General features: G+C 51.7%; 1 protein-coding gene across 2 annotated transcripts; it reads left to right on the top strand.

The window, feature by feature from the left end:
• The first annotated feature begins 233 nt into the window (after positions 1-233).
• On the top strand, positions 234-20,304 carry Il17ra (interleukin 17 receptor A). Of its 2 annotated transcripts, XM_028880448.2 has the most exons (13): positions 234-479; positions 7,977-8,001; positions 9,504-9,650; positions 10,292-10,404; positions 10,925-11,051; positions 12,523-12,570; positions 12,682-12,845; positions 14,038-14,121; positions 14,519-14,603; positions 15,849-15,860; positions 16,058-16,159; positions 17,682-17,723; positions 18,651-20,304. In XM_028880448.2, the coding sequence occupies exons 1-13, from the start codon at positions 354-356 to the stop codon at positions 20,156-20,158; spliced, it is 2,583 nt and encodes an 860-aa protein (XP_028736281.1). In that variant the 5' UTR covers positions 234-353; the 3' UTR covers positions 20,159-20,304. The 2 variants fall into 2 exon arrangements, with proteins under 2 accessions (XP_028736281.1, XP_028736282.1); XM_028880449.2 differs by lacking the exon at positions 15,849-15,860.
• The last annotated feature ends 6,874 nt before the right edge of the window (positions 20,305-27,178 follow it).

Raw genomic sequence — 27,178 nt, 5'->3', positions numbered from 1 at the left:
GCAGAAGTCGATCTGGACAGGGTCAGAGTAAACGAGGAGGGTACGACGGCGACGGCAGTCCGACTCCACAGCAAGTTGGCAGCGGGCGGGGTTTGGTAGAAGGCTCCAGTCCTTGCGGAGCGGAGGAGGCCGAGAGCGCACCTGGGCAGCGGCGGGGGCGGGGCCAGAGGAAGGCCCGCCCCGCCCCAGCCCCGCCCACCCGCTCACCCGCCCCCGCCCCCGGAGGAGCCGGAAGCCCGGGGAAGGAGGCCGTGAGAGGCAGACGAGCGCCAGTCCAGGGCTGGGCCAGCCCATCGCGGGACCCCGCCGTCCGGCAGAGCCAGCCGCGAGCGCTCCGCGACAGTGCCGGGGCCATGGGGACTCCGCGGGCCGTCCCCGGGCCCGCGCTGGGACGGCTGCTTCTGCTGCTGAGCGTGCTGGCTCCGGGCCGCGCCTCCCCGCGCCTCTTGGACTTCCCAGCTCCGGTCTGCGCGCAGGAGGTGAGACTGAAGCCGGGCGGAGCGGGGATGCTGGGGCCGTCGGGGGTGGTGGAGACGGCGGCGGTGGGAAGGGCCGTCGGGAGTGCGAAGAGCTGTCGAAGGTGCTGAGGGCCGTCGGGGATGCGAAGGGGTGGGCGGTCCAGGTTCCGGCGAGCCTGAGGAGGGACTCGGAGGAGGCCCGGGTGTGAGCGCGACGTGGAGGCGCGCTGGCAGTGACTGGGAGTGCGGAATGAGAGGGGAGTTCTAGGGAAACTACGCGGGCGGCCGTGTCACCGGCCGCGCGAGGCGCGAGTGACAATTCCGTCGGGGCCTCGGAATTGGGAGACGGAGACACCAGAGACTGGCAGCCCTGGATGGACAGGGACCTGGGGAAGGGTCCTTAGCAAGAGCTGAACCGGTTTGGGCAGGCACCCAACTCCATGCTTTCATGCCGGGAAGTCATCCTCCAGCTCTACCAGGCTCAGCCGCCCCAACCCGGCCTCGAGGGGACCCCACAGGTTTAGTAGTGCTGGCAAGTCCGGTGCCCAGGGAAATCAAACAGGATGTGGCCTGGCCACCAGCGGAGGGCTGACAGATACCGCCCATCCCATCATCTCCCCACCACCATGTGTGTCCCAGAACCGGGAATCCTAGAATTGAGTTTTAACACGTGCAATGTGCCGAGTTGGAAGCCTGCCAATTTGTGACTGCCGAGGAGGACCCCCCGCTGCGTTCGTAGGAAACTGACACACCCCTGTCGGTTGAACCTTGAGAAAAACCCAAACCAAAACAACAACAACAAAAGTAACCGGTGCAAAACAGACTGCCTGTCCCACAAATAAACTTTTCTTCCCTCCAAGCCTTCTTTTCCTCCGCTGGTTTTCCCAGCCCCTTCCCCTCCACTTCCACTGCTGACCCCAGAAACTGTGTTGAGTAGCTGAGTCAGAGGATGTGAAACAAAAGGATAGTTATCTAATTTTGTAGATTTACCAAAAGAGGGTGGAGAGAGGGTGACTATTTCACAGGAAGAAAAAACAAACCCTGTGTTTTTAAAAAGTCTGAGGGCTGTTGGGAAATGTCCTAGTGATCCCCATATTGGGCAAAGCAGAGTGACATCTTCAGACAAGGCAGAAGTGTCACAACACAGAGAATTGCTGTCTGTGGCTAGTCATTTGCCAAGGGCCTTCCAGATCCAAGTAAACTGAGACTAAAGAAATAATTTCTGGGACTCCCGTGTCCAGGGTGAAGTTGTCTTGGATGTGGGAACTTTCTTGCAAGGCAGCCTGGAGCAAGTGCTTTTGTACGACCCCGGTGAGGTTGTAAAAATAACTTCCAGCTGGGCTGTTTCTCATTGAAAAGACATTCGGGTGGTTCTGTTCCAGAATGGGAGCCTCAGAAACAGTTTAAAGCATTCATTCCTTCTGCCAAAGTCCCTAGGTGAGGCAGGGTAAAGTGTATGGCTGGAGGATGTGGTTATCTGTGGAGCAGGAAAGGGAGAGGGGGTGAGAACTGAGCTCAGGGTTGTGAGGTCTACAATCTGAGCTTCTGTCACAATCCTAAAAGTTTTGCTTTTTGTTGTTGGTCTTTTGGTTTGGTTTTTATATTTTTATTTTTACTTATTTTTTATTTTTGTTTTTCGAGACAGAGTTTCTCTGTGTAGCTTTTGGAGCCTGTCCTGGAACTCACTTTTTGACCAGGCTGGCCTCAATTCGAACTCACAGAGATTCACCTGCCTCTGCCTCCTGAGTGCTGGGATTAAAGGCGTGTGCCACCACTGCCCAGTTTTGGTTTTTATTTTTAATTTAGTTTTTATTAATTTTATGAATGTTTTGCCTTCGTTTATGTATGTGCATTATATGTGGGCCTGGTGACTGGAGTTAACAGGGCATTGTATGTCCTGGAACTGGAGTTACAGACTGTTGAGAGCCACCATGTGGATGCTGGGAATCTCACTCGGGCTCTCTACAGGACAACTGCTTTTCATTGCTGAATCATCCACCTTTCCAGCCTCCAAAAAATTGGAGAGGTGCTGGTGACCCCCTTTCTCTGCAGCCTCCCTTCTCTTTCTTCCCCTCTGCTGGCGGCTCACAAGACAACTCAACTCCGCAGCAGATTCCCTGTTGGCTGGTCCTTTTTAAAAGAGGCTAAAGCTAGGGGTGTGCCTCAGTGGTCTCTGGATTCCATCTCCAGAACTGAAAAAAATTTTAAAAAATGCGCGCGCGCGCGCACACACACACACACACACACACACACACACACACACACACTGTTTTAGTGGACACAGTGTGGTTTATTTCCACCATGGGAGGACTGGAGGAGACATCTCAGAGGGAGCCTGCCACTTTCTAAACGTAGGAAAATGACTGTTGAAAACTGGTTTGGCTCGCAGGGACTCCCTCCTGTGACTGGAAGGAGGCTTCAGCATACCTGCTCTGTTCCTTGCTCCATGCTGCCCGCACAGCCTCGGGGGCTTGGTAAACGTGTTGCATGAAAGTACAAAAAGCATAGAGAAAGAAAGGGTCGGTTCCCCTGCTCTTCAGGCCACTGCACTTGTTCTGGCTGCCTGCACGTCAAAACAGGGTGACTGATCTCCCCAAGAAACCTCGGAGACACCATAAATAATTGTGTTCCCCTGCATACTTTCTCATTGGCCTGTCTGGGCTTCTTACGGTTCAGGTCCGGTGTTAACTGCCATTCTTGAGGAGAGCATGAAGGCTCACACCGTCTAGAGACAGGATGTATGTTACCATTATCAGTTCGTTTTCCTGAGCGCCTGTGGTTTTGACTTGTGGTGGGATGACTGTTTGGCATCGCCCTCTTGTCTTGCGGTTGCCGGAAGCCGCGCTCAGCCTTACCACCCTTCCCTAAGTTAAAGAGTTGTGTTCCGTGGGTGCTCCTATGGTGGACGCTCTCCTGTAGGCAAAGCTACCGTGCCAGTGATGTGATGGGCAGGGAGCAGGTCCTGCTCCTGCTGACCGGCCCTCAGCCCTGGCTGCCCACTGCCTTTGTCAGGCTGATCGCTAGCAGAAGACCCTGGCATCAGTTAGCAATCAGCAAGCGAGCCTGGAGCCCAGTCAGAAGACCAGGCCCCGGGCAAGCCTCGGCGTCCCTTGGGCTGCACCCCTCCCCGTGTTCTCCTTCCTAACCTGTCGGTGAAGACCTCAGGCTGTGTGCACCGGGGTGTTCCACCAACCTGCGTTGGGCTCTTGGTAAGGTTTGCTCACCGCCCAGAGCTCAACAGTCTTTCACTTCTTCTTTTAATCGTCCTGCATGTTGTAAACATCCCTTTCCTGGGAGTCCGGGTAACAGGGCTGGGGCATGGTTCTAGAGCACAGCACGCTTACTGTAGCTCTGGAACCTGGAGCCACCTGGCTCATTGCCCTGTGCCACAGGTGTGAATCGCCTGACAGTGGAGAGAGAGGTTCTAAAAAAAATGTCTTGGTAGGTGCCTGTGCTCGTGTGAACATCACAGAGCACACACACACACGGGCCTGGATGGTACCATCAGTGGCTTTGTGTAGCCTCTTGATGTAGCCACGGATGAGGTAAACTGCTGCCAGCACCACAGTTTAAAGTGTAGTGGCACACTCAAAAATACTGATTAAAAAGGGCACTTCAGTAAGTATGAGCTGCTATCATCATCTCCTCCTCATTTTGAATATTCTCTGATTTCTTTCTTTTTTTAAAAAAAATATTTATTTATTATCTATACAGTGTTCTGTCTGCATGGTGTAAGAGGCCACCAGATCTCATTAGAGATGGTTGTGAGCCACCATGTGGGTGCTGGGAATTGAACTCAGGAGCTTTTCTGGAAGAGCAGCCAGTGCTCTTAACCTCTGAGTCATCTCTCCAGCCCATATTCTCGAATTTCTAAAAGACGGCTAACAAAGCCTTTCATGAAGAGGTAGCTCATAAATGATTTGATTTTTTTTTTTTTTTTTTGGTTTAATTTTTGATTTGGTTTGGTTTTTTTTGAGATAGGGTTTCTCTGTATAGCCCTGGCTGTCCTGGAACTCAGTCTGTAGACTAGGCTGGCCTTGAACTCAGAGAGCCAACTGCCTCTGCCTCCCGAGTGCTGGGATTAAAGGTGTGTGCCACCACAGCCCAGCAATAAATGATACTTTTTGTCTTTTTATTTTGGTTGAATGAGTGGTTGGTTGGTGTTGGTGTCTGGGGTGATGTCCATGCTGCATGTGTGTGGTTGGGATTGAACCAGGCTGTACATGTCCTAACCACTTTCTACTGAATGATACCCTTAGTCCTAGGAATGGGAGTTTTGAAAGGATTAAGGAAGCGGCTGGGGAGAAAATTACTGGACAGAACAAGGTTTCTATTAGTAGTGTCCAAGGATGATATCAAATGCATTTTATATTATTAAGAACTTTACAGGGGCCAGGGAACAGAGAGAAACGCTGTCTCCAAAAAAAACAAACCAATAAATAAGTAAATAAATAATAAGTTAAGGGCTGTTGTGGTCGTTCAGTGGGTAAAGGCACTCGCCTCCAAGCCTGATGACCTGAGTTCCATCCCTGGGATCCACAGGGTGAAAGGAAAGATCTGACTCCTGAGAGTTGACCTCTGACCTCTCCATATGTGTGCTGACGTGCATTCACACACACACACACACACACACACAAATACAAATGCAAAGAATTGCAGGGCCGAGGTCCTGACTTGGTGGATAAAGTGCTTGCTTAGCCAGCAGGAAGGCCCGAGTTCAGAGCCCAGCAGCCACATACAAAGCCAAGTGTGCAGCTGCACCTACAACCCAGTGCTCGAAAACCGGAACAAGCTGGTCCTGGGGCCCACTGGCCAGCTTGGAACAGTGAGAGGCCTTGTCTTAAAACCCCAGTTAGGTAGAGTGAGACGCTGCCTCTCAACAACAGAAGAAGGTAGAGAAATAACAGAGGAGGAGATCTTGACATCAGCCTCTGGCTTCCACACATACCTACATGTGTGTATATTAGTGTAAATTCTGTATTGGAACTGAATTATAAGGAAAAAACCCAAACATGGGCTGGAGAGGTGGCTCAGTGGTTAAGAGCGCTGGCTGCTCTTGCAGAGGACCTGGGTTCAATTCCCAGCACCCATGTGGTGGCTCATGACAACTTGTAACTCCAGTTCCAAGGGATCCTACTCCCTCTTCTGACTTCTGCAGGCTGCAGGCATGCATGTGGCACAGAGATATGCATGCAGGCAAAACACCCATACACATAAAATAATTTTTTAATTATAAGGGGAAAAAGAGCCCTATTTCCTTCTCTAAATGACATTTGCATGTGCTTATCTCATTTTAAAACCTTTTGCTTAGATTAGTATCATAAACTTCCATATTTAAATCATTTTTATCAAGTAATATAGGGGTTTCTTTTAAAATTTTCCTGGGATATTTAAAACAATAGCTCCCTACAGCCCACCTGAACCTGCTCCGAGGCAGTCACTTGGGATGGACCCATTGTGTCCTTTGACACCTCCTGTTTGTAATGTGCTTTTTACTTACCTGCTGCTAATAGCTGACTTCACCTCCCCCTGACTGCTCCTCACCAGCACATTTACATCACAGTTGGATTTGCGGCTTAGTATTGTTACAGCAAGGCAGCTGTTGTCTCTGGTGAGGCCACAGGTGTACTTGGATAAGAACTTTTCTGGTCGCTTCTCCCCACTCCCATCATAGATGCTCATCCATCCATCTGTCACCGGCAAGACGGAAGCGGCAGCACTTGAACTATCAAGCTGTGTGTCTGCTGTGGAACGCTTGTCAGACAAGTGTTTCCTAACCCCTCCCACTTCCTCTTCTTGTCAGAATAGGTGCCATCTTGCCCTGGGTCTTAAGTAGCTACTGGTGGGTAGTAGGGAGTTACCCCAAATGGGGTGTACATGTTTACCGTTTCTGTAAGAGTTCCCGATCTCAAGGGTTGTTTCTGTCCCCATATGTCCGCTTCCCAGGAGTTCCACATGGGAAGAAAGGAGGTAATCTCGGGAGACAGTGTGGTGTTTGTCTGTCAGAGTGAGCAGAGACTGCCAGATGGGTCTTGTTCTAAACCTGCAAGGGACATTCGGCAGGCTGTGGTGTGAGCCCAGGGACAGTGAAGGACAGTTAGTTCATCACAAAAGACTGGGTTAGGTACAAGAAGTGTGAACCCCAAGGGCATGTGAACTGGTCTCCTAAACAGGCAGGACGCAGATGAAATAGAAGACTCAGAATGGATCCTGGCATGACATCAGGATTGTCCCTTGACCCGTTTTGTAAATGAACCCTGGGGCATCGCATTGCCCGGAGTCCTGCGCTCTGCTCCCTCCAGGGCGGCGGGTGTTGGTACCCATCCTACACACGGTGCATCATTCTGCATCCATTATCCAGCTCTTCTTCAGCTTCATAGCTGACTCTGGCCACAGGACAGCTTGGGCCAATCTGGGTAGTTCAGAGACCCAGCAATGGCAGAGCCTGAATTCCAGGGCTTCCCCTTGCTGCCTTGCCAGCACCGACTGTGAAGTGCCAGATGCCAGCTCTAAAGAGGTCCCCACCTGGGTCACACGGTCAAGGAGGTGGCTCTCTGAGCACTCCTGCCAGCTGAGCTACACATGATGCTCTCAGGGCTCCGTGAGCTGCATGCTGACGAGGTCAGAGCACTGTGGTGTTGACTAAATTAACGCCCAGACTGAGAACCCCTGCCCAGTATTTAAAGTGTTCGCGAAGTGAAGGGTCACCCTACCACCTCCCACATCCATACCCTGCCCTGGGTCTTTACTCCTATGGTTAGTTTAATTCCCAGCCACACTGTGAACTTGGTGTTAGGATATTCTGATTTAATGTTGAAGTTGAGGCTTTAAGTAAGGCGTATTTGTTGAGTGTGCGAGATCTCTCGAGTTCAAGGACAGCCTGGTCTACAAAGCAAGTTCTAGGACAGCCAGGGCTACATGAAGAAACCCTGTCTTGAAAAAATAAACAAACAAAAAATGTAAATTTGACCCTTTACCTCTTAGAAATGTTGGAAGCCTCGGAATTTAAGGTCCTTCTTTGCCAGACACCCCTCTTTGTTGTTTATTTGGCTTTATTTTGTTTTTGTTGTTGTTGTTGAAATTCCCAGCTCATAACAGTTACTCAAAAATCCTCCAATTCCAGCCCTGTTTGGTGGCCTTCAATTCTAGCACTCAAGGAACCAGAGGCAAGCTGATCTCTGTGAGTTCCAGGGCATCTAGGTCTACATAGCAAACCCTGGGCCGGCCAAAGCTACATAATGAGACTCTGTCTCAGAAGCCAATAAATAAATAAATAAATAAATAAATAAGCCTCCGATTCTGTTTCCTGTCTGCCTACCACACACCCTCTCGTTGACTAGACAGGGTAAGATGCTCCTAGGGGACTTTCAGTTACCTGAGGGCAGAGCAGCTCCCAAAAGCGAGGTGTGAGGAGGCAGGAGGGTTGTGGGAACTGCGCTCATGGGTCTGACAGGCGGGTGGGGCCCCTGGGAGCCTGCTCTTTCTCATCTGTAATCACCACTTGCTTTCTTCCCGCAGGAGCTGAGCTGCAGGGTCAAGAATAGTAAGTCCTCTTTTTTTGTTCCACTTTTTTCTGCTCTGTTAATGAAGTGAGGGCCTCCTGCTGACTTCCGCAGGAGCCTCCTGCGTGCTCTGGATGGGGGTCACCATCTGCGAGGGCCATCTTGGATCCAGGCACCAGTGCTTCTTGTGGAAAACCTTCATTCATTCGTTATACAAAAGCCGCGCCGTGCCCAGCTGCCACCTGGGGTTTGGATGTCGCCTGGGGGGGCACCCTGTCCGCCTGACTTGGTACCGATCTGTTCAGTTTGTCATGGGCATCCGTGGTGCTGACTTGCTCTTTTTCTCTTTTAATTTGTTTTCCTGTTTGTTTGTTTGTCTCTGAGAAGTATTTTCCTAGGCTGGATGTAAAACCCAGGCCCTCAGACACAGCAGACAAACACTCACCACTGAGCCACAGTCCTCAGCCCCAGGTGTTGTTTTAATGACGAGGTATACACTTCAGGTGTCAGTGCTAACTGGGGGCCATGACAAATCAAAACATCCCTCCTGTGCCCCCATTTCCATTGACTGCTTCTTTTCAAAACCCTTCTTCTCCCCAATGTCTTTTTTTGGTTTTTCAAGACATAGAGTTTCTCTGTGTTAGAGCTCTGGCCCAAATGTTCTTTAGACCCAGAGCTTTGTGGGCATCCCAGACCAGCATTAGAAAAGAGCAGACTGGGCAGAGAGCTGGCCAAGGTCACAGCTGGAAGGTTAAGTATTGTAGAATATTATTTCAAGATGTGTTACATTTATTTATGCTATGAAACATTTGTTTGTTTTGTTTTGTTTTTTGGAGACAGGGTTTCTCTGTGTAGCTTTGCACCTTTCCTGGAACTCACTTGGTAGCCCAGGCTGGCCTCGAACTCACAGAGATACACCTGCCTCTGCCTCCCAAGTGCTGGGATTAAAGGTGTGCGCCACCGCCCGGCTGAAACATTTGTTTAATGATGCAAAGATGTGTTACTTTTGCTTATGTTGCATCTCTTTAACTCTGTGAAGCTGTGTTACTATTCCTGTCTAAAACACCTGCTGGTCTAATAAAGAACTGGCCAATAGCAAGGCAGGAGAAAGGATAGGTGGGGCTGGCAGGCAGAGAGAATAAAGAGGAGCAAGAACAAGGAGAGGAGGATGCCAGGGGCCAACCACACAGCCACACAGCCACACACCCAGCCACGGAGCAAGAGTGAAAGTAAGATATATAACAGTAAGAGAAAGGAGAAAGCCCAGAGGCAAAAGGTAGGTGGGTTAATTTAAGAAAAGCTGACTAGAAATAAGCCAAGCTAAGGTCGGGCATTTGTAATTAAGAATAAGCCTCAGTGTGTGTTTTATTTGGGAGCTGGTTGGCAGCCCCCCCCAAAAGAACAAAAGAATAAAAACAACCAACAACAGTTGAGAACATTTGTAGAGTGTGAACCATGTTGGAACTCGTAGCAACTCTCAGGACCCTCGAAGAGGATCTCAGGGTCTTGGCTGCAAGTCTCTGATAGCTGACTTTCTGGCCAGGTACCTGCCTGGATGACAGCTGGATCCACCCTCGAAACCTGACCCCGTCTTCCCCGAAACACATCCACGTCCAGCTGAACTTTTCGTCTACTGGACACGGAGACCTGGTCCCTGTGTTGCGCATTGAGTGGACCCTGCAGACGGATGGTGAGTGGCCACATCAGCCAGGGCTTGGGTTTGCTCTTCAGAAGAGACCACGGCTGACTCATGTTTGTTCTGGAAAGCTCCATCATTAACACAGTGAGAGCTTTTCCAGTGTTAGATGAGTGCCCACAGGTATCTTCTGTTCACACTGTCTTTATGAAAGACCTTCCCTTGCATCAACTTTTTAGTACATAAAAAGGAAAAGACCGTTGGTTCATTATACAAATAATTCCAAATATTTGCTAGAAAAGAAAAGGTAGCAGTTTGCCACCTGCTTTTTCTCTTAGCTTAGGAGCCAGCACTTTTTAAAACATACTCCAAACCTCTTTAGGGGTGAATGACTGCAGAATTTCTAAACAGGGCAAGCCCCAGATCTGTGACGGGGATGGCAGCAAGTGCTCTCTGTAGGCCCTAGACGCCATCCGGGAGTCTGGGAGGATGAGGTAGCTGTCTTTGACACTGTATCCTGCTGCCAGGGCTCTGACCACATAGTTGCAGAGTCCTTGTCCTTGTCCCGCTAGAAGGTACTTTCTGCAAGTGGGGAAGTGGAGAGTTAGGTAAGAGGGCCATGGGGAAGTGCTGCCCTCTGGGGCGGGGGTGTGGTTGGTCTGCATCTCTGAGCCCCTCTCCTCCCTGGCCCGCAGCCAGCATCCTGTTTCTTGAGGGCGCAGAGCTGTCCATCCTGCAGCTGAACACCAACGAACGGCTGTGTGTTGAATATGAGTTTCTGTCCAAGCTTCAGCATCATTCTAGGCGGGTAAGAAGGCAGCTCGACTGAACTGTGTTCCTAAGTGCCCCAAAGGTACACCTAACTGAAAGAATGCGTTCAAGATGGCTGCCTGCTGTGAGCCATAGTGAGGGATGGATCCTGGCACACCCACCCTTGCTTATTATTATGCCCCCCACTTGACCTAGCTATCATTTTTTAATTCATAGTGCTGAGGGTAGAACCCAGGCATTCTGTAAGCCTGGTTCATCATGTGTGTGTGTGTGTGTGTGTGTGTGTCGTGTGTGTCCATGTGTGTCCGTGTCCATGTATGTCCGACCCCCATCATTCTTTCAGCATGCGAATGGCATGGCTGTGTTACTGATTCATCTTTTTAAACAGGTAGAAAGGACAATGATTATGCCTCTAATTTTGGATTCTGTGATTATCCTTTTGTTTGTTTGTTTGTTTTTTGGCTGATTGTGGGGAGGTGTGAGATTGGGACTTTGGATACAAGTGGGTGAGGGTGTCATGTGACCCATCCAATCCCCTCTTCTTCCCATGTCCTCAGTGGCGGTTTTCCTTCAGCCACTTTGTGGTAGATCCTGGCCAGGAGTATGAGGTGACCGTTCACCACCTGCCCAAGCCCATCCCTGATGGAGACCCAAACCACAAGTCCAAGATCATCTTTGTGCCTGGTAAGATTGCCCTTCCAAGCGCCCACTTGGTCCTGGGCTCTGGGGGGCTCAGACAGCAGAATCCAGCCTGCTCCACAGTGGCTGCAGATCAGAGCCTAGAGTGCCTCCAGCTGGGGCCGAAGCCTTATGTCTTGAAGGCAGTCTGTCCTCTGTTAGCACGACATGTGTAGAGAGATCCCAGGGATGTGTTGGCAACCAGAGCCCCTCCCTCTAGCAGAGAAGTACTTCCATCCCAGAAAATGTCGCATCCTGGAAGGGTGGTGGCCTGTGCACTCCGCCTGGACTCAGCTTCTCTCACTTTCTTTTCTCCCCCACATCCCACCTGCATTTGTCTGGCATCCATCCACATAGCCTACTCTCTTGCCCCACCATCCATGCTGTCTGTGGCCACCACCAGCCACGTTTGAGCCACGTCTCTTCTGTGTTCTTTTCTGTCTCAGCCTTCCCCAGAACCTTGGCCATCACTGACATCATTTCTCATTGTACCTAGTAGGTAGTCAGGAAGTTATGTCTTTTTTGTTTGCTTGTTTGTTTTATTGATGACTGTGGAGAGAACACTTAGCCACACCCAAGCCCAAGAAAGGCCTGTTAAAGATGGCGACAGCTCCTCACCCTATGCTAAATGTTGTCCAATTCGCTTTTACTGGTCTCGTCTATAGAATTAATCTGCAGAAAGCAGTAATTTCTACTGTCTGTGCAGTGCCCAGGACCGCATCACACACAGGAGGCTCAATAAGTACTTGCCAAAAGACTTCTTCCTTCCTCCCCTGCCCTGGGAACTTGTTACAAACACTGATTCCCAGGTGCTCAGTGGCAAGGTACCTGTCTGGGTTTGATCCTCAGTTCTGTGGGCAAAAACAGAAAAAGAAAAAAGGAACGAATGAATGAATAGGTAAATGCTGACTCTCGGCACCCACCCCGGGGTCCTGAGTAAGAACCTAGTGATAGTGTGTGGAGAATCAGCGAAGCCGCAGTGGAGGACAGCAGGGCTTCCCGAGTGTAACAGGCAGAAAGGTGTGTACGGGAGAAAACTGGAGTAAGCCAGGGACTTCTGGCCGCGTGAAGCAGGCTCTGAGCTCAGGAGGAGTATGCTTGAGTCGGGAAGCCCCCTAAGAGGGGAGTCAGGCTACCCTAGTTTGATGGGATCTCTGGCCAGGGGCAGCTCTCTGGGCCTGGAGCTGGGAGTGAGGGAGTGTCTTTGAACAGGCTCCTCAGAGGCACAGCAATCTTGGCTTCTGTGTCAAAAATCTGCAAGAACAGGATGGGCATAGTGGTTCACTACTACTTGGAAGGCAGAGGCAGGCGGATCTTTGTGAGTTCGAGGCCAGCCTGGTCTATTGTAAGTTTCAGGACAACTAAGGCTACATAGAGTGATCCTGTCTCAGAAAAACAAAACAAAACCCCCAAATCTCCAAGAACAAACTCTCTAAAGGCAGAAACTTACTGATTTCTTTTTTATTGGGTTTGTCAGACTGTGAGGACCCCCGGATGAAGATGACCACACCATGTGTGAACTCAGGTAACTGGCTGGCCTAGGAGACCTTGACCTGGGCACATTAACATGCACAATACACTGCCCATGGACACACCTACCCCTTCTCATTCCCAACCTCCCCTGCGCCCATGGCAGGCAGCCTCTGGGATCCCAACATCACTGTGGAGACCTTGGACACCCAGGAGCTGCGAGTGAGCTTCAACGTATGGAATGAATCCACCCCCTACCAGATCCTGCTGGAGAGTTTTCCACATTCAGAGAACCAAAGCTGCTTTGATGACATCCAGCAAATACCTGCGGTACCTGTATTTCTTACCCCTCCAGACTAGATTAAAATACCTCTCAAACCCTCACGCTTCCTCCCTGCTGGGCCGTGCTCACCCTGTTGCTGGAGCCCAGCACCGTACTCAGGTACGCTGGCTGTTGCTGGGCCCTCTCAGGAGGCAGGTTCTGCTGTCCTGGCAGTTTGCTGAGAATCGTCTGTGACCATAGGTAAAATGGCTGAGTAAGCTTTAGACTGTCGATCTAAATGCAGAAGTTCAAGTTCTCTTTTTACCAAGCTTTGTGGTGAAGTTCATATTGGATATCGATTGAAAAAAGTAGAAAAAAATGTCTTTGCCGGGGCTCCTCTGTCTTCTCCCAGGCAGGAGAAGTAGGTTGAAGCCAGTGGTGAGGTATTTTAGTTGTTAACTAAAATGTCATTTCATCCCATCAATCTGGTGGGGTTTGGCTTTATAACATCAATTGATTTGCATTCAGTAGATGTAAGATAAAGGCTTGCAGTCCTCAGATATCAGAAATTAAACTTAAAAGTTTGCTTAGGCTTTTGAAGACCTTGGACTAATTGTGTCCTAAACTTGTAGTTAAGGGAACTAATTAGGGGGTGTAGTGGGCGGGTTAAAATGGCAGAATAATTAGAGTGGCAAGTTTTGTTACTTTCTATGTTTTCCCGTTAGCTAACTATTTTGAGGATCCCCTCATGACTGAGTCCTCAGTTGGTAAAGTAGTGATGATATTGCCCAGCCCATCACCCCACCCATCCCATTTTTCCATACCCCATCCAGTCCATGTTCTCCATGCCCCCCAGGCCTCTTGCCTGGTCCCTGTACTTATTCTGCTTTCTCTCACAAATTATTTGGACATTTAAAAAGAAATGAGATTAAGACAGAAGGAAAATAGTTAAGATAAGGCCAGGTAAGAACAGAAAGTGTGCTCTGTACTCTGTACACTTGCCGCATATACATAGAATGGTGCCCCAGTCCCCAGCAGCTGGAGCAAAGGGAAATTTCCATTACTAAATGTACTTAGAAGTTCACCACAGGCTAGTCACCCTGCAGAAATAACAGTTTTTCTGGACCAGAAATCAGAAAAGCGTTTCTCCCTCTGATACCTGTAAGTGGGGCACTGGTCCACAAAGGGTCACTTTCCCAGCAGCTGCTTTTGTGGGTGTATAGCCCCAAGGTCTTACCCAGCTTCCGCCTCTCTCTCCAGCCCAGACAAGAAGAGTTCCACCGGCGAGTCAACGTCACATTCACTCTACGCAACTCTGACTGGTGCTGCCGCCACCGCCTGCAGGTGAGTGGGTGGAGGATAAGAGAGCATGCGCAGGTGGCCTCCATTCAGAGGGAGGAGGAGGCAAGGAGGCCAGCGCCAGCCACACTGGCTAGGAGCCTCTGGTGCCTTTCTCCTCCCGGTCCTCCCAGCCTGAGGAGTGGGAGACCTGGCCTGACAGCCACATTGAAAATGAAGGAGCGTAGGCCCGTTGAGATGGGGCCTTACCGTGTTTCCCAGGCTGGCCTTGAGGAGACTACCTCGGCTTCCCGAGCAGCTGGGACGTAGGTACACACTACCACCCGCAGCTCAACAGCCATGTGGAAAGCCGAGCCTGGCCAACCAGAGTCTGTGACTCACAGGTCACCTCTTTTGGTATGAGGGTTTGGATAGGCATATGCTTCCCCCTCCGCTCCCCCAGGTCCAGCCCTTCTTCAGCAGCTGCCTGAATGACTGCTTGAGACACGCTGTGACTGTACACTGCCCAGAAATCCCAAAGGCCTCAGGTAGGAGAGAAACAGTTGTCATTGGTATATATGGGGCAAGCATGGATGAAGGTTGTCTCCATGGAGAGGAATCCTGATGGTCGGGAGAGGGAGATTTAGCTTTGAGCTTCTGGTAGCCAAGGTAGAATGCAAAATGACACTCCTGGGTTGGACACCTTGCTGACTTTCACCAGCTCTGCACCTGAAGGGACTTAACCCTTCTTATCAGCCCAGTTTCCTTGGCTGAAAAACAAGATCGTTATTCTCACAAAGTAAGAACTATGTACCATGGAAGTGCTTGAACATGCCAAGTTCATATATGAGAAAACTGAGGCACAGATATTAATTTGCCCATGTTCATACACCAAAGACTTAGCCCCAGGTTCCTACTTGAGCTTGTAGGGGTTGGCAGCCACCTGTGCGCATCAAATGGGGGCAGATGTGGCACTGTGGTGGGAGGAGGCCTGGCCCCCATGGGAAGAATGGTATCAGGTATTACTTATAGCTTCGGCTGAAGGGGCTCCATGGAGAAGGCTACGCCAAGTGTAGCCATGCCTGACTACAGGGTTAAGGCCATTTGTGGTTTCTCTGACGGATTAAGGCCATCGGTGGGCACCTGTGATAGGTTAAGACCATTGGTGGGCACCTGTGATGGGTTAAGGCCATCGGTGGGTGTCTGTGGTGGGTTAAGACATCGGTGGGCGTCTGTGATAGGTTAAGACCATCGGTGGGTGTCTGTGATAGGTTAAGACATCGGTGGGCATCTGTGATAGGTTAAGACCATCGGTGGGCGTCTGTGATAGGTTAAGACATCGGTGGGCGTCTGTGATAGGTTAAGACATCGGTGGGCGTCTGTGATAGGTTAAGACATCGGTGGGCGTCTGTGGTGGGTTAAGGCCATCGGTGGGCGTCTGTGATAGGTTAAGACATCGGTGGGCGTCTGTAGTGGGTTAAGGCCATCGGTGGGCATCTGGTGGGTTGTGGTGGGTTAAGGCCATCGGTGGGCACCTGTGATGGCTTAAGGCCATCGGTGGGCATCTGTGGTGGGTTAAGGCCATCGGTGGGCACCTGTGATGGGTTAAGGCCATCGGTGGGCACCTGTGATGGGTTAAGGCCATCGGTGGGCACCTGTGATGGGTTAAGGCCATCGGTGGGCATCTGTGGTGGGTTAAGGCCATCGGTGGGCATCTGTGATGGCTTGGGTGACTGCTAATCATTAAAAGTAACCCTGTCCCTATTTCCTTTTGTTCTTTTGTTCTATTACAGTTTCCCTTGCAGGTAAGTCCTTCTTACAGTCAAGGTCATTCCCAAGGGACCACATGAGGTCCCAGCTGATCCCTGAGCCAATCCAGGAAGACAGGCTGCCCCCAAAGCCAGCCAAAGGGTGAAATTGTTAGTGTAGCTTGGTATAAGATAGAGCCTGGGCTGGGTGTGTGGGGCCCCTCCCCAGACTCACACTGTTCTGTTTGTCACAGACTCTATTCCCCTGTGGGTGTATGGCTTCATCACAATCATCGCCATTCTGCTAGTGGGCTCTGTCATCCTGGTGATCGTCTGCATGACCTGGAGGCTTTCTGGTAAGGAGTGGGCTGGGGCTGACCCTGTTCTTCTCTTTTCCCATGTGTCTTCGCTTCTTGCCCTAGTCTCTCAATCTAGACCTCTGTCGTGCTGGGTTTAAGGGGTACCCTTCACTCTGCCCTTCAGTGCCAAATGAAGCATAGACATGGCTGTTATGTGACCTGTGGTAAGGATTAAAGGAAACAACAAACGTGAATTCTTTCCTCAGAACTTGGCTCATGGTGTTTGCTCAGTGCTGTTCGCCACAGTGGTATTTTTGTTGTTAGACTTAGTGTTTCTAAAATCAACAGGTTGGGAAGAGCTAACATGGAGTGTCCCTGCGTCAGCCACGCTCACTCAGAGCAGGCTGAGAAGACTCGGGCTCTTGACCATGAACTCACGAGGGTAGACCTTGCTCGCCGCCAGCTTTGTAGTCACAGGAGTTACTTAAGCTTAGACTCCTTTTCCTTTTCTGTACAACGGGCTGCCTCCCGGAGCCGAGAGTTCCCCGAGGGCCCTCCTCCCGGCCAGGTTTTAATCGGGAGGGAGCACGGGGATGACAGATTGGAAGGCTGAGCTGTTCCTGGACTGGGACAGTGTGTCTCAGTCATCCGGGAAGCTGCTTCTGCACTTGCTGATATTCATGCAGATTGTGGTTCATCCTGAACGGTGGGGTCCACAAGGTTCTGGGGAGAGTCACGGGACACCTCACGTGACTGCTGAACCATGTCCCAGCTGCTGTGAACGTTTCCTGCTGTGTCCCAGTGTCCCCACTGCAGGGAATCGAACAGGAGAAACCTCACTCACTAGTCATTAGACTGTCTTTTGACAGTTCTGGGCCAAGGCCAAAAGAATGAGGATTGAAATTAAGATTTTAAATCTCTTCTTCGGGAGCCAAGATGTGAATTAGAGGTGGAACGCTTGCGTAACGTGCATGGGGCCCTGGGTTCCCTCTCTGGACCAGAAGGAACGAACCCTGGTCACGTGTCCAAGGGCACAGTTGCCTAAGACTATAGTTCCCCTTCCTCACCTCCAGAACACGGGGGAAATGTTGTAAGGGCCGTGGGGCTGCTTCTGGCAGGCAGTGTTGTAAGATGCCTGCTTCCTGTGGGGACTGCCCTTCCCTCCAGAGGAGTCTGCTCACAGAGGCCTGGGAAGCGGAACCCTAGAGGGGCCAGGGAGCACACCCCAGCTCAGGTCTGTGGTTCAGACCACGGCTGGCTGAAGGGCCCAGCACTTCCCACACCATCTCTAGGCTGTACCTCCACAGACCCATTCCTCAGAGACAGAATGGAGTGTCGGCAGCATTAGTAGTTCCTGTTCACACAGCTTCCTGGAGCAGCTAACTCAGGGCTCACACTACACAGCTACGCGACTCAGTCTCTGCAGAGGCCCCGAGTGTGGTCACCGGGCGGGCGAGGGGCTGCTCTCTTGTCCCTCTGTCACTCAGCCTCACTTCCCTCTGATAGCTGTGAGCGGGTCCCTGTTTCTCTTTCGGAGGAATAAGGCACTCACTCAGTAGCTGTCCTCTTTTCCCTGCAGGGTCTGATCACGAGAAACATGGTGACGACTCCAAATGCGACGGTTAGTAGCACTGGCTCTGCGTGTGCCCTGCCTTTCTCTCTAAAGCCTGGCTCTGGGTTCTTGGGGTGGAGTGGGCGTGTCTGGTCAGACTTTCAGAAGACTCCGCCCTTACTTAGGACAGGTATCCACCTCATGCAGAGAGGGCTTTGGGGGTACCCCAAACACAGGGCCCAGGATTTCTTTTTCTAATTGCTTAGACAAAGAAGGAAAGGTGAACATTTTGTGGGGAACACTCTTCCCTGAGCGGGTGTTTCTCTTCCCTAGGCAGATCCTTGTACCTTTTAGTCTTTTATTTATCTTGATTTAGGAGGTCTGGGGGTCTCACTATGCAGCCTACAGCTTACTATGTAACCAGGCTGGCCTAGAACTCATAGAGATCCTCCTGCCTCTGCCTCCTGAGTGCTGGGATTAAAAGGGTGCGCCACCACACCCAGCTTTTTACTCTTTTTTTCATTTAGACTGATGAAAGTATCAGCCAACGAGCAGATAGAACTGTATGGGGAAGCAGCAGGGGTGCAGGAGGAGGGGACTGGTTCTTTTTCATGCAGGGCCCCTCACTCTTCACTCTCGCACATCACAAGGCAGGGTAGCAGCATCTGGCCTGCCCAGAAGGCCGTTCACTGAAGATAGGAAGCCAAACTCTGCCTTTGGTACAGGTAGCGCGTAGGCTGGCTCCAGAGCAGCGCTTCTCAGCCCCCCTAATGCTGTGACCCTTTAGTGCAGTTCCTCACGTTACGGTGACCCCCAACCATAACATCACTTTGGTTGCCACTTCATAGCTGTATTTTTGCTATTGTTAAAAATCGTGATAGAAATATCTGATGTGCAACCCCCGTGAAAGGGCCCCAGAGGGTTGAGAACCACTGCTCTGGAGGGCGCTGCCCGGGCCCAGCCCATGAGATCAGCACATGTTCTCTTCTCTCACAGGCATCTCCCCTGGGCCCGACCTGACTCCCCCGCCCCTGAAGCCCAGGAAAGTCTGGATTGTCTACTCCGCCGACCACCCCCTCTATGTGGAGGTGGTCTTAAAGTTCGCCCAGTTCCTGATCACTGCCTGTGGCACTGAAGTAGTCCTGGACCTCCTGGAAGAGAAGACAATCTCAGAGGTGGGGGTCATGACCTGGGTAGGCCGACAGAAGCAGGAAATGGTGGAGAGCAACTCCAAAATCATCATCCTGTGCTCCCGAGGCACCCAGGCCAAGTGGAAGGCCATCCTGGGTTGGACCGAGCCTGCTGTCCAGCTACGGTGTGACCACTGGAAGCCTGCTGGGGACCTTTTTACGGCAGCCATGAACATGATCCTGCCGGACTTCAAGAGGCCAGCCTGCTTTGGAACCTACATTGTCTGCTACTTCAGTGGCATCAGTAGCGAGAGCGATGTCCCCGACCTCTTCAACATCACCTCCAGGTACCCACTCATGGACAGATTTGAGGAGGTTTACTTCCGGATCCAGGACCTGGAGATGTTTGAGCCTGGCCGGATGCACCATGTCAGAGAGCTCACGGGGGAGAATTACCTGCAGAGCCCCAGTGGCTCTCAGCTCAGGGAGGCTGTGCTTAGATTCCAGGAGTGGCAGACCAAGTGTCCGGATTGGTTTCAGCTGGAGAACCTCTGCCTAGCAGGTGATCAGGAGCTCCCATCCCAGGACGAGGAAGTGTTCGAGGACCCACTGCTGCCACCAGGGGGAGCAATTGTCAGACAGCGGCCCCTGGTGCGGGAGCCTCCGGAGGGCTGCCTGGTGGTCAGTGTCTGTGCCCGCGAGGAGGAGAGTGGAATGGCAAAGCTCGATCCGCTGCTGCGGCCCCAGAGCGAGCCGGGGGCTCAGACCCTCCAGACCGTGGTGCTGCCCGCAGAACAGGTGCCTGCAGCCGGGCTGGTGGAACCTGTCCCTCTTCCAGACGGCAGTGGAGCCGCTGCCCAGCTGACCCTGGCCGAGGACAGTGAGGCCTGCCCACTGCTGGGCGCCCAGAGGAACAGCCTCCTCTGCCTCCCCGTGGACTCCGATGACTGGCCTCTCTGTAGCACTCCGATGATGTCACCTGACCACTTCCACAGTGAGGCAAGAGAGCAGTTAGAAAGCCTGATGCTGTCAGCGCTGGAGCAGAGTCTGAGCGGACAGGCCCAGGAGAGCTGGGCGAGGCCCGTGGTGGTCCTCAAGGACCCCGGCACCCCCTCTGAGGAGGAGCAGCGGCAGTCAGTGCAGTCGGACCAGGGCTACATCTCCAGGAGCTCCCCTCAACCCCCCGACTGGCTGGCGGAGGAGGAGGAGGAGGAACGCGAACTGGGTGAGTCAGCTGAGCCTCTGTCTTCTGAGGTCCTGCAGAATCTGAGGGGCCTCCAGAGGCAACTTTTATTGTGGGAACTTGAGAAGAACCCTGGCTGGGACAGCTTGGAGCCAAGGAGACCGGCCACAGAAGAGCAGGCTCCCTCCTAGGGCCTCCCGATCCTGTGCTTAAGAGGATGTGTGTTGGACTGGTGTGTATATGTGTGTGTGTGTCGGGGGGGGGAGCGCCTGCCTTTGAAATGTGGGTCTCTAAGTCTGACATAGTGGTGTCAGCACGTGGGGCCTGAGACTAGATGGGGCCAGTGTGGACAACATAGCAAGACTTAGAAAAACAAATGTCGACATTTGGATTCCGATCCCTGGACAGCCCCGCTTTACTTTATCTGGTCGTCATCATCCACAGCCGGTTTCCAGGAGCTCGTAGCCAAGTGGGTCACTCATTCCTGGAGCATCGGTTCTGTACCTTTGGGATTAGAAACAAGTTCCATGCACAGCCTTGGCCACCAAGAAGCTTAAAAACCAGTAAGGATGAAAATAACCAGGACGATAATCTGAGGCGGGAGGCTGAATAGAGGGCTGCTGCCCTGGGCTACAGAAAGAACCCAAGAGCCCGAGGGGTGCGGTCTGGGCAGAGGAACTGCTCTCCTGGGGGGAGCAGCCTGTGGATTGAGTATTAGGAAGGAGCCAGAGCTCAGGGTGGAGAGAGCTCTGTGGGGCTAGGGTGGGAGCAGCGGGGGGACTCGATCCTAAGTGGATCTGTTGCCCTGGGGGTGGGGAGAGAAAACTGCATGCCAGATACACCCAGAAGTCTCCTCAGATCAGTTAGGAGAAAATCAGGATAGAAATGAGGGTGCCACACTTAAGCAGGAAGAGGCGTGTGAGATCCTGAGCTTAGGTGCTGGCAGCCAGTCTCGGGGGGGGGGGGCTGTGGCATGTGGTGCTTCATGGACTGAAGCCACCTGATGCCAGCATCTTGGGGCCCAAGACCCCTCAGTTCTACCTCAGGGTAGAGTAAGGTAAGGGGAGGCATGGCAGGGGAGAACAGAGCCGGGATCAGAGGAAAGTATCTCACTGTATACCTAAGGTGTGAGGAGAGTTGTTAAGCGTAGCTCCTGGGGTGCCCTCTTGAAGCAGAGAGCAGGCTTGGGTCCTAGAGAATACACAGGTGTGCATGCCCTGGGTCCCATGCTGTTCACTGCCGATTCTTCAGGCTTCGAGGAGAAAAGGACCATGAAATGCTATGGAAAAGCAAAAACAGTGTTCGTGTGTGTGCCTGTGTGTGTACAATAATGAAGACTTAATAAAGTTGTTTTGTTGGTAAAAATGTGTAGTTATTGAATCACCTCTTACCATAGGCCAAGAAGTTCCTGCTTTTAGAGTTCCTACAGATAAATCTTGCCTCACGTTAGCAGGCCCTGGAGTTTCCAAGTCTCAGACAGCATGTGGCCCATATCCAGCCCAGGAGGGAGAAAGGCCCCCCCTATTCATCAACCTTTTCCAGCTCTGTTTCTTCTCAGAAATTCCGGCAGTGAGCATCCTTGGCCAGTCAAGCCTATGACATCCCCCAGCTTCAAATATGGACTGAGCATCAAGGGGTTCTCTCAGCAGCGAATCAACCCCACAGCAGCACAGACCTGCTCCCCACAGTGACCCCTCCAGGTCACCCAGTGCTCACAACCCTCACCCAGCTCTGCCCATTAGACTGTACCAATAAATGGGTTCTTCTGCCCCATTATTTATTGAGATGTTCACACATGTGGTTCACAGTTGACCCTATATTGAGTGACTTGGTACATTCAGAGTTCGGCGACCATCAATGTCATCACCTTTAGAACACTTCCGTTTCCTCAGAAAGAAGCTTGGTACTCGCCCTTACCCCCCATCCCCCCACCCCTGCCTCCTCAGCAGCACCAGGGCAGCACCAGACCAGCTTTCACTCACTTCAGATGTGTCTGTTCCAAATTTTCCATACAGTGGAGTCAGAGTTCTCCGGGCTTCTTGGCCATTTCATGCTCTTCACGCCCCATCCCACAAACGCCGAGATCGTCAAGAACATTTAAAGCATTTTATGCTCGTATTATTTGGAACCATGCCCAATGGAACTGCTTTAGCCTGGCATGGTGGCATGCTTGAAAGGCTGAGACAGGACTTCCACGCCAGCATTTGTAGATAGTTTTTCTGGTCCTGCCTGGCCCACAGTCAGGACAAATCTCTCTAACCCACCAGTCCCGTAGCCGCTCAGACCCAACCAAGTAAACACACAGAGACTTACATTGCTTACAGACTGTATGGCCGTGGCAGGCTTCTTGCTAACTGTTCTTATATCTTACATTAGTCCATTTCTATAAATCTGTACCCTGCCACGTGGCTCATGGCTTACTGGCATCTTCACATGCTGCTTGTCATGGTGGCGGCTGGCAGTGACTCCTCCCACCTTCGTGTTCTCTCAGTTCTCCTCTCTGTTATTCCTGCCTATACTTCCTGCCTGGCCACTGGCCAATCAGTGTTTTATTTATTGACCAGTCAGAGCACTTGACATCCAGACCATCCCACAGCCAGCATTGGTTATAGTGAGGCCCTGCCTCAAAAGAGAAAAAAGATGAAATGAAAGAAGATGGCCCCACGGGTAAAGGTGCTTGCCACCAAGCTTGATAGCCTGAGTTCAATCCCCGGGACCCAGCTGGAAGGAGAGAATCTGATCTCAGCACACATCAATAAATAGGAGTAAATGGAACCCTGTTTGGGGGGCTAGGTGGGGTTCAGTGGTAGAGCACTTCCCTAGCACACATGCTTCCTCAGCAAACCCACAAAAACTTGGGGTTGGAGATGGCTCAAGAGCATGTACTGCTCTTGCAGAGGACCCAGGTTCAGTACCGAGCACCCACATGGCAGCTCACAACCACCCATAACTCCAGTCCCAGGTCTTCTGCCCCCTTTTGGCCTCTTCAGGCACCCGACATGTCCACAGTGCACACACATGGGGCAGGCAAAATACTCATGCACAAAAGTCTTTCAAGAAACCGGGCATGATGGCACACGCCTTTAATCCCAGCACTCGGGAGGCAGAGCCAGTCGAATCTCTGTGAGTTCGAGGCCAGCCTGGGCTACAAAGTGAGTTCCAGGACAGGCTCCAAAGATACACAGAGAAACCCCGTCTCAGAAAAAAAGTCAAAAGACTTTATTTGCAAGACAAGCCTCCCACTGACAGAAGCCACCGTCCCCATGTTCTGCTTTCTTAGCTCTTTGGCCATCTCCTAGAAAGTCACAGGGGAGGCTTGGTGAGTAGAAGCATCAATAAGCATGTGACCAGACTTCACATGGGGCGTGTACCCAAAATTGGTACTTCAATGCATCCCCAGGCAAGCTCCTGACTGCAGAGGTGGCTCTGACTTCTTCTATCTTGAGCCTAATCAAGAAAAGAGGTCTGGGGAAGAAACAAGGAAGGAATAGGGACAATGAGATGGTGACTCGGGCATCACCTGATACAACGTTTCAGTCCAGAGCTACTTTCTCGCTGTACTTGGGAAGGCTCAATGCAATCCCTTAGTCACGCTTCCAGCTGCATTCCGGCTGGCGGCTGAGAGTGGGAGGCTGAGATGGTTTTGCTTAGCTTTTGCTTACCTTAGAAAATGAAACGGGCTGGAATGATGGCACAGCGGTTAAGAACACTGGCTGCTCTTCCAGAGGACCCAGGTTCAATTCCCAGCACCCACATGGCAGCTCACAGCTGTCCGTAACTCCAGTTCCAGGGGACCTGGACACCCTCATGCAGGCAAAACACCAGTTCACATAAATTTAAAAAAAAGAAACAAAATTAAAAAAAGAAAATGAACCAGGTAAGGGCTGGGGCTGCACTCAGTGATAGACGCCCGCTCAGCTTGAGGCCCTGGGTATCATTCCTGGCACCGGAAGAAAGACAAGAAAACGTGAAAAGACAATAGGGAATAAGGGCCAGGCAGTGGTGGCACACCTTTAGTCCCAGCACTCGGGAGGCAGAGGCAGGCGGATCCCTATGTAGACGAGGCCAGCCTGGTCTGCAAAGGAAGTTCCAGGACAGCTAGAGCTGTTACACAGAGAAACCCTGTCTTGAAAAACAAACAAACAAACAAACAAACAAAAATAGGAAATAAAGAAGAGGATGGTATCCTTAGTGTGCAGTGGACAGTTGTGATTCCAGAGTGTTTAGACTCCTGTTCTAAGTACTCGGAAGACCAGGGCTTGCCCTACATTGGCCCTCCTGAGAAAATCTGCTCACCCAGGGCTGCCGGACACCAGGGCTCCAGCAGTGCAGGAGAGCAACAGCCCAAGCGCTCTCTGGTGCAGTCGGGACAGGGCTGGCTCTGTAGCTCTGGGCTTGAGCCTCCCCGAGTCAGATGTGTTGGACAGAAAGTCCCTTACAAAGAGCGTCCCTGCCCCGCTGCTCAGCAGCTGAGCAGCTCTAGATAGGACCTCTTTCCTAGGCTTCAGGTTGCCATCTCTAAAATGGGCACAGCAGTAGCTCCGCCCTCATAGTGGTCTGTAAGGGATGGGCGAAGTTCACAGGAGAGGCGCTGAGGTCTCCCCACCCAGGAAGTGCTGAAAACATGTTAACCACCCCCGGGCCCCTCTGTGGTTCTCCACCACACTGCCACCTCTCCCAACAAGCCGGCCTGTGCCTCTGACCTGATTGTGGGGTTGAGCAGCTGGTGAATCCTGGGACATTGCTTAACCTCCTTTCTTGCCGTTCACTGTCCTCTCCCCTGGTGTTTGCTTTCTGAGATTAGCGTGAGGAGTGGCTACGCAGACGACGGAGTGCTACTGCATTGTGGGAAAGCAGCCATAGGGCAGCACACTAATTGTGTGCTGTAACAACCCTTCCTCAAGCTGTGGGAGGAGCTGGCAGGGTTGCATGCCCCTGGCTTTCCCCATCACCTCATTCCCAAGTGGCTCCCAGGACCACCTCCTTGTTCCTGCTCTTGACCCCGCTCTCCACGCGTGGTCTCTCCTGCCCCCCCCCACTCCAGCCCTGTCCATTTGGGTAATGAAGGTGGGTGGTCACCCCGAGGAGCCAGCCTTCGTCTGTTAGTGGAGCTTGACACCCTCGGTTTCTTTGCTTACGGATGAGGGATGAGTAGAGGTCTTGTCCCGCCTGCCCTGTCCACTTCACACCTGGATGGTGATTCCTAGAGAATCACCCTTGGGTTATGGACATCTTAGTAGGAGCTGGCATCCAGATTCTTCATCTCAGACTGGAGAGGAAGGCGCCCGGACCTCGGCCTGAGGTGCGTGTGACCACACCTTGGCACAGTACCCCATTGGTTGACCTTATTCTCGTCTTCCACGAGGCCTGCTCAGAGAGATCAGTTCCGCTTTCAGCTGCAGTTGAGCTTTACCACAGGAGGAGTTGACCCCACTGAGCAGCTGACATCTGAAGGCTCCTGTGGAGTGGAGGTCTGAGAGGTGACAGACCCAGGTTTAAAGGAGCTTCCTTGCTGCCTGCAGGTCGTCTTCACAGCTACTTCTCTTCAGTGCTTCAGGAACAGGAGCTGAAGCCGCCTCACAGGCGACCCTGTCAAGGAAATGGGCTGGTGTGCACCAAGGCCTGATGGTCATTGTGAGGATGTGCTCTTGCCTCTTAGGGTCAGGTGACCCCAGCCATGTCCAGGAAGTGAGCTGGTGTGCACCAAGGCCTGGTGCCCCGGGTGTGATTTTGTCCTCTTCCTTGGCACCAGTACTGAAGCATCTTTTTAACCTGTGGTGGCCTCCCTCTCCCCACACTGAACCAGTCCTCCAGAGCCCTCCTCCAGCTTTCCCAGGTGTCTCTGCGGAGCTCCAGCTCACCAAAGCCAACAGGCACCACTGGCTCACCTGAAAGATGTGTCGGAAAGTGTGTAACAGGCCTGGCCAGACTTAGGAGGAAATGAGAATGTAGAGGGAATCTTAGAAGTTCTTATTAATAAAATCAAACCCAGGCAGGTATTGGGGTGAACTGGAAGATCAGAGAGACAGAACGAGCCACAGCTAACGTCACCTGGCCAACTTCTCAGCTTGGTCTTGTTTCCTCAGATTGGAAGTTTCTGTGTCCTCATCCCAATGGCTCTCAGCTGAACTGCTGCTCGAAAGCCTGAAGCTTAATCAGCCAAATGCTTCTAGTTTCTGGTCCTCACACCTTATGTACCTTTCTGCTTTCTACCATCACTCCCTGGGATTAAAGGCATGAGTCACCATGCCTGGCTGTTTCCAATGTGGCCTTGAACTCACAGAAATCCAGAGGGATTTCTGCCTCTGGAGTGCTAGGATTAAAGGCTTGAGTGCCACCATTTTCTAGCCTTTGTATCTAGTGGCTGTTCTATCTCTGACCCCAGATAAGTTTATTAGGGTGCACAATATTTTGGGGAACACAATACCACTATATGAGAAGGTGCCCTTATGTTGTCGTGGAAATAGTTTCTGTATACACTTTGGCCTGTGAGATTTATCACAGGCTCAAGAAAGAACCATTTTGGCATATGTCACCTCTTTATTCTTTTTAAAAATGTTATTACGGTCGGGCGGTGGTGGCACACGCCTTTAATCCCAGCACTCGGGAGGCAGAGCCAGGCGGATCTCTGTGAGTTTGAGGCCAGCCTGGGCTACCAAGTGAGTTCCAGGAAAAGGCGCAAAGCTACACAGAGAAACCCTGTCTCGAAAAACCAAAAAAAAAAATGTTATTACTTTTATTTATTGGTGTGTTTATTTTGTGTGAGGGGCGGGCGGGCGGGCGGGTGGGCAGGCGGGCAGAGGATGTGCACATGCCGTGGTATGCCTGTGGAGGTCAGAGGGCACCTGGTGAGACAGTCCTCTCTCCATCGTGTGGCTCCAGGGAAGTGAACTCAAGTTGCCTGGCTTAGTGGCAAATGTCTTTACCCTCAGAGCCATCTTGCTAGTCCACCTCATTTCATTCTTGTGTTGTTGTCGACTTTGTGTGTGTGAGGTTTTGTTTTTTTCATGACAGGGTTTCTCTGTGTAACCCTGGCTGTCCTGGAACTTGCTTTGTAGACTGGGCTGGCCTTGAACTCACAGAGATCTGCCTGCTTCTGCCTCCTGGGTGCCGGGATCAAAGGTGTGTGTCACAACCATCCAGCTCTCATTTCATTCTTCTCGTGTTCCTTCAAGGTGGCTACCATAACTCTTCTCTCTCTCTCTCTCTCT

Source organism: Peromyscus leucopus, chromosome 3, assembly GCF_004664715.2.
Source record: "Peromyscus leucopus breed LL Stock chromosome 3, UCI_PerLeu_2.1, whole genome shotgun sequence".
NCBI classification, from domain to species: domain Eukaryota; kingdom Metazoa; phylum Chordata; class Mammalia; order Rodentia; family Cricetidae; genus Peromyscus; species Peromyscus leucopus.
This window is presented reverse-complemented; position numbering and strand designations above follow the sequence as displayed.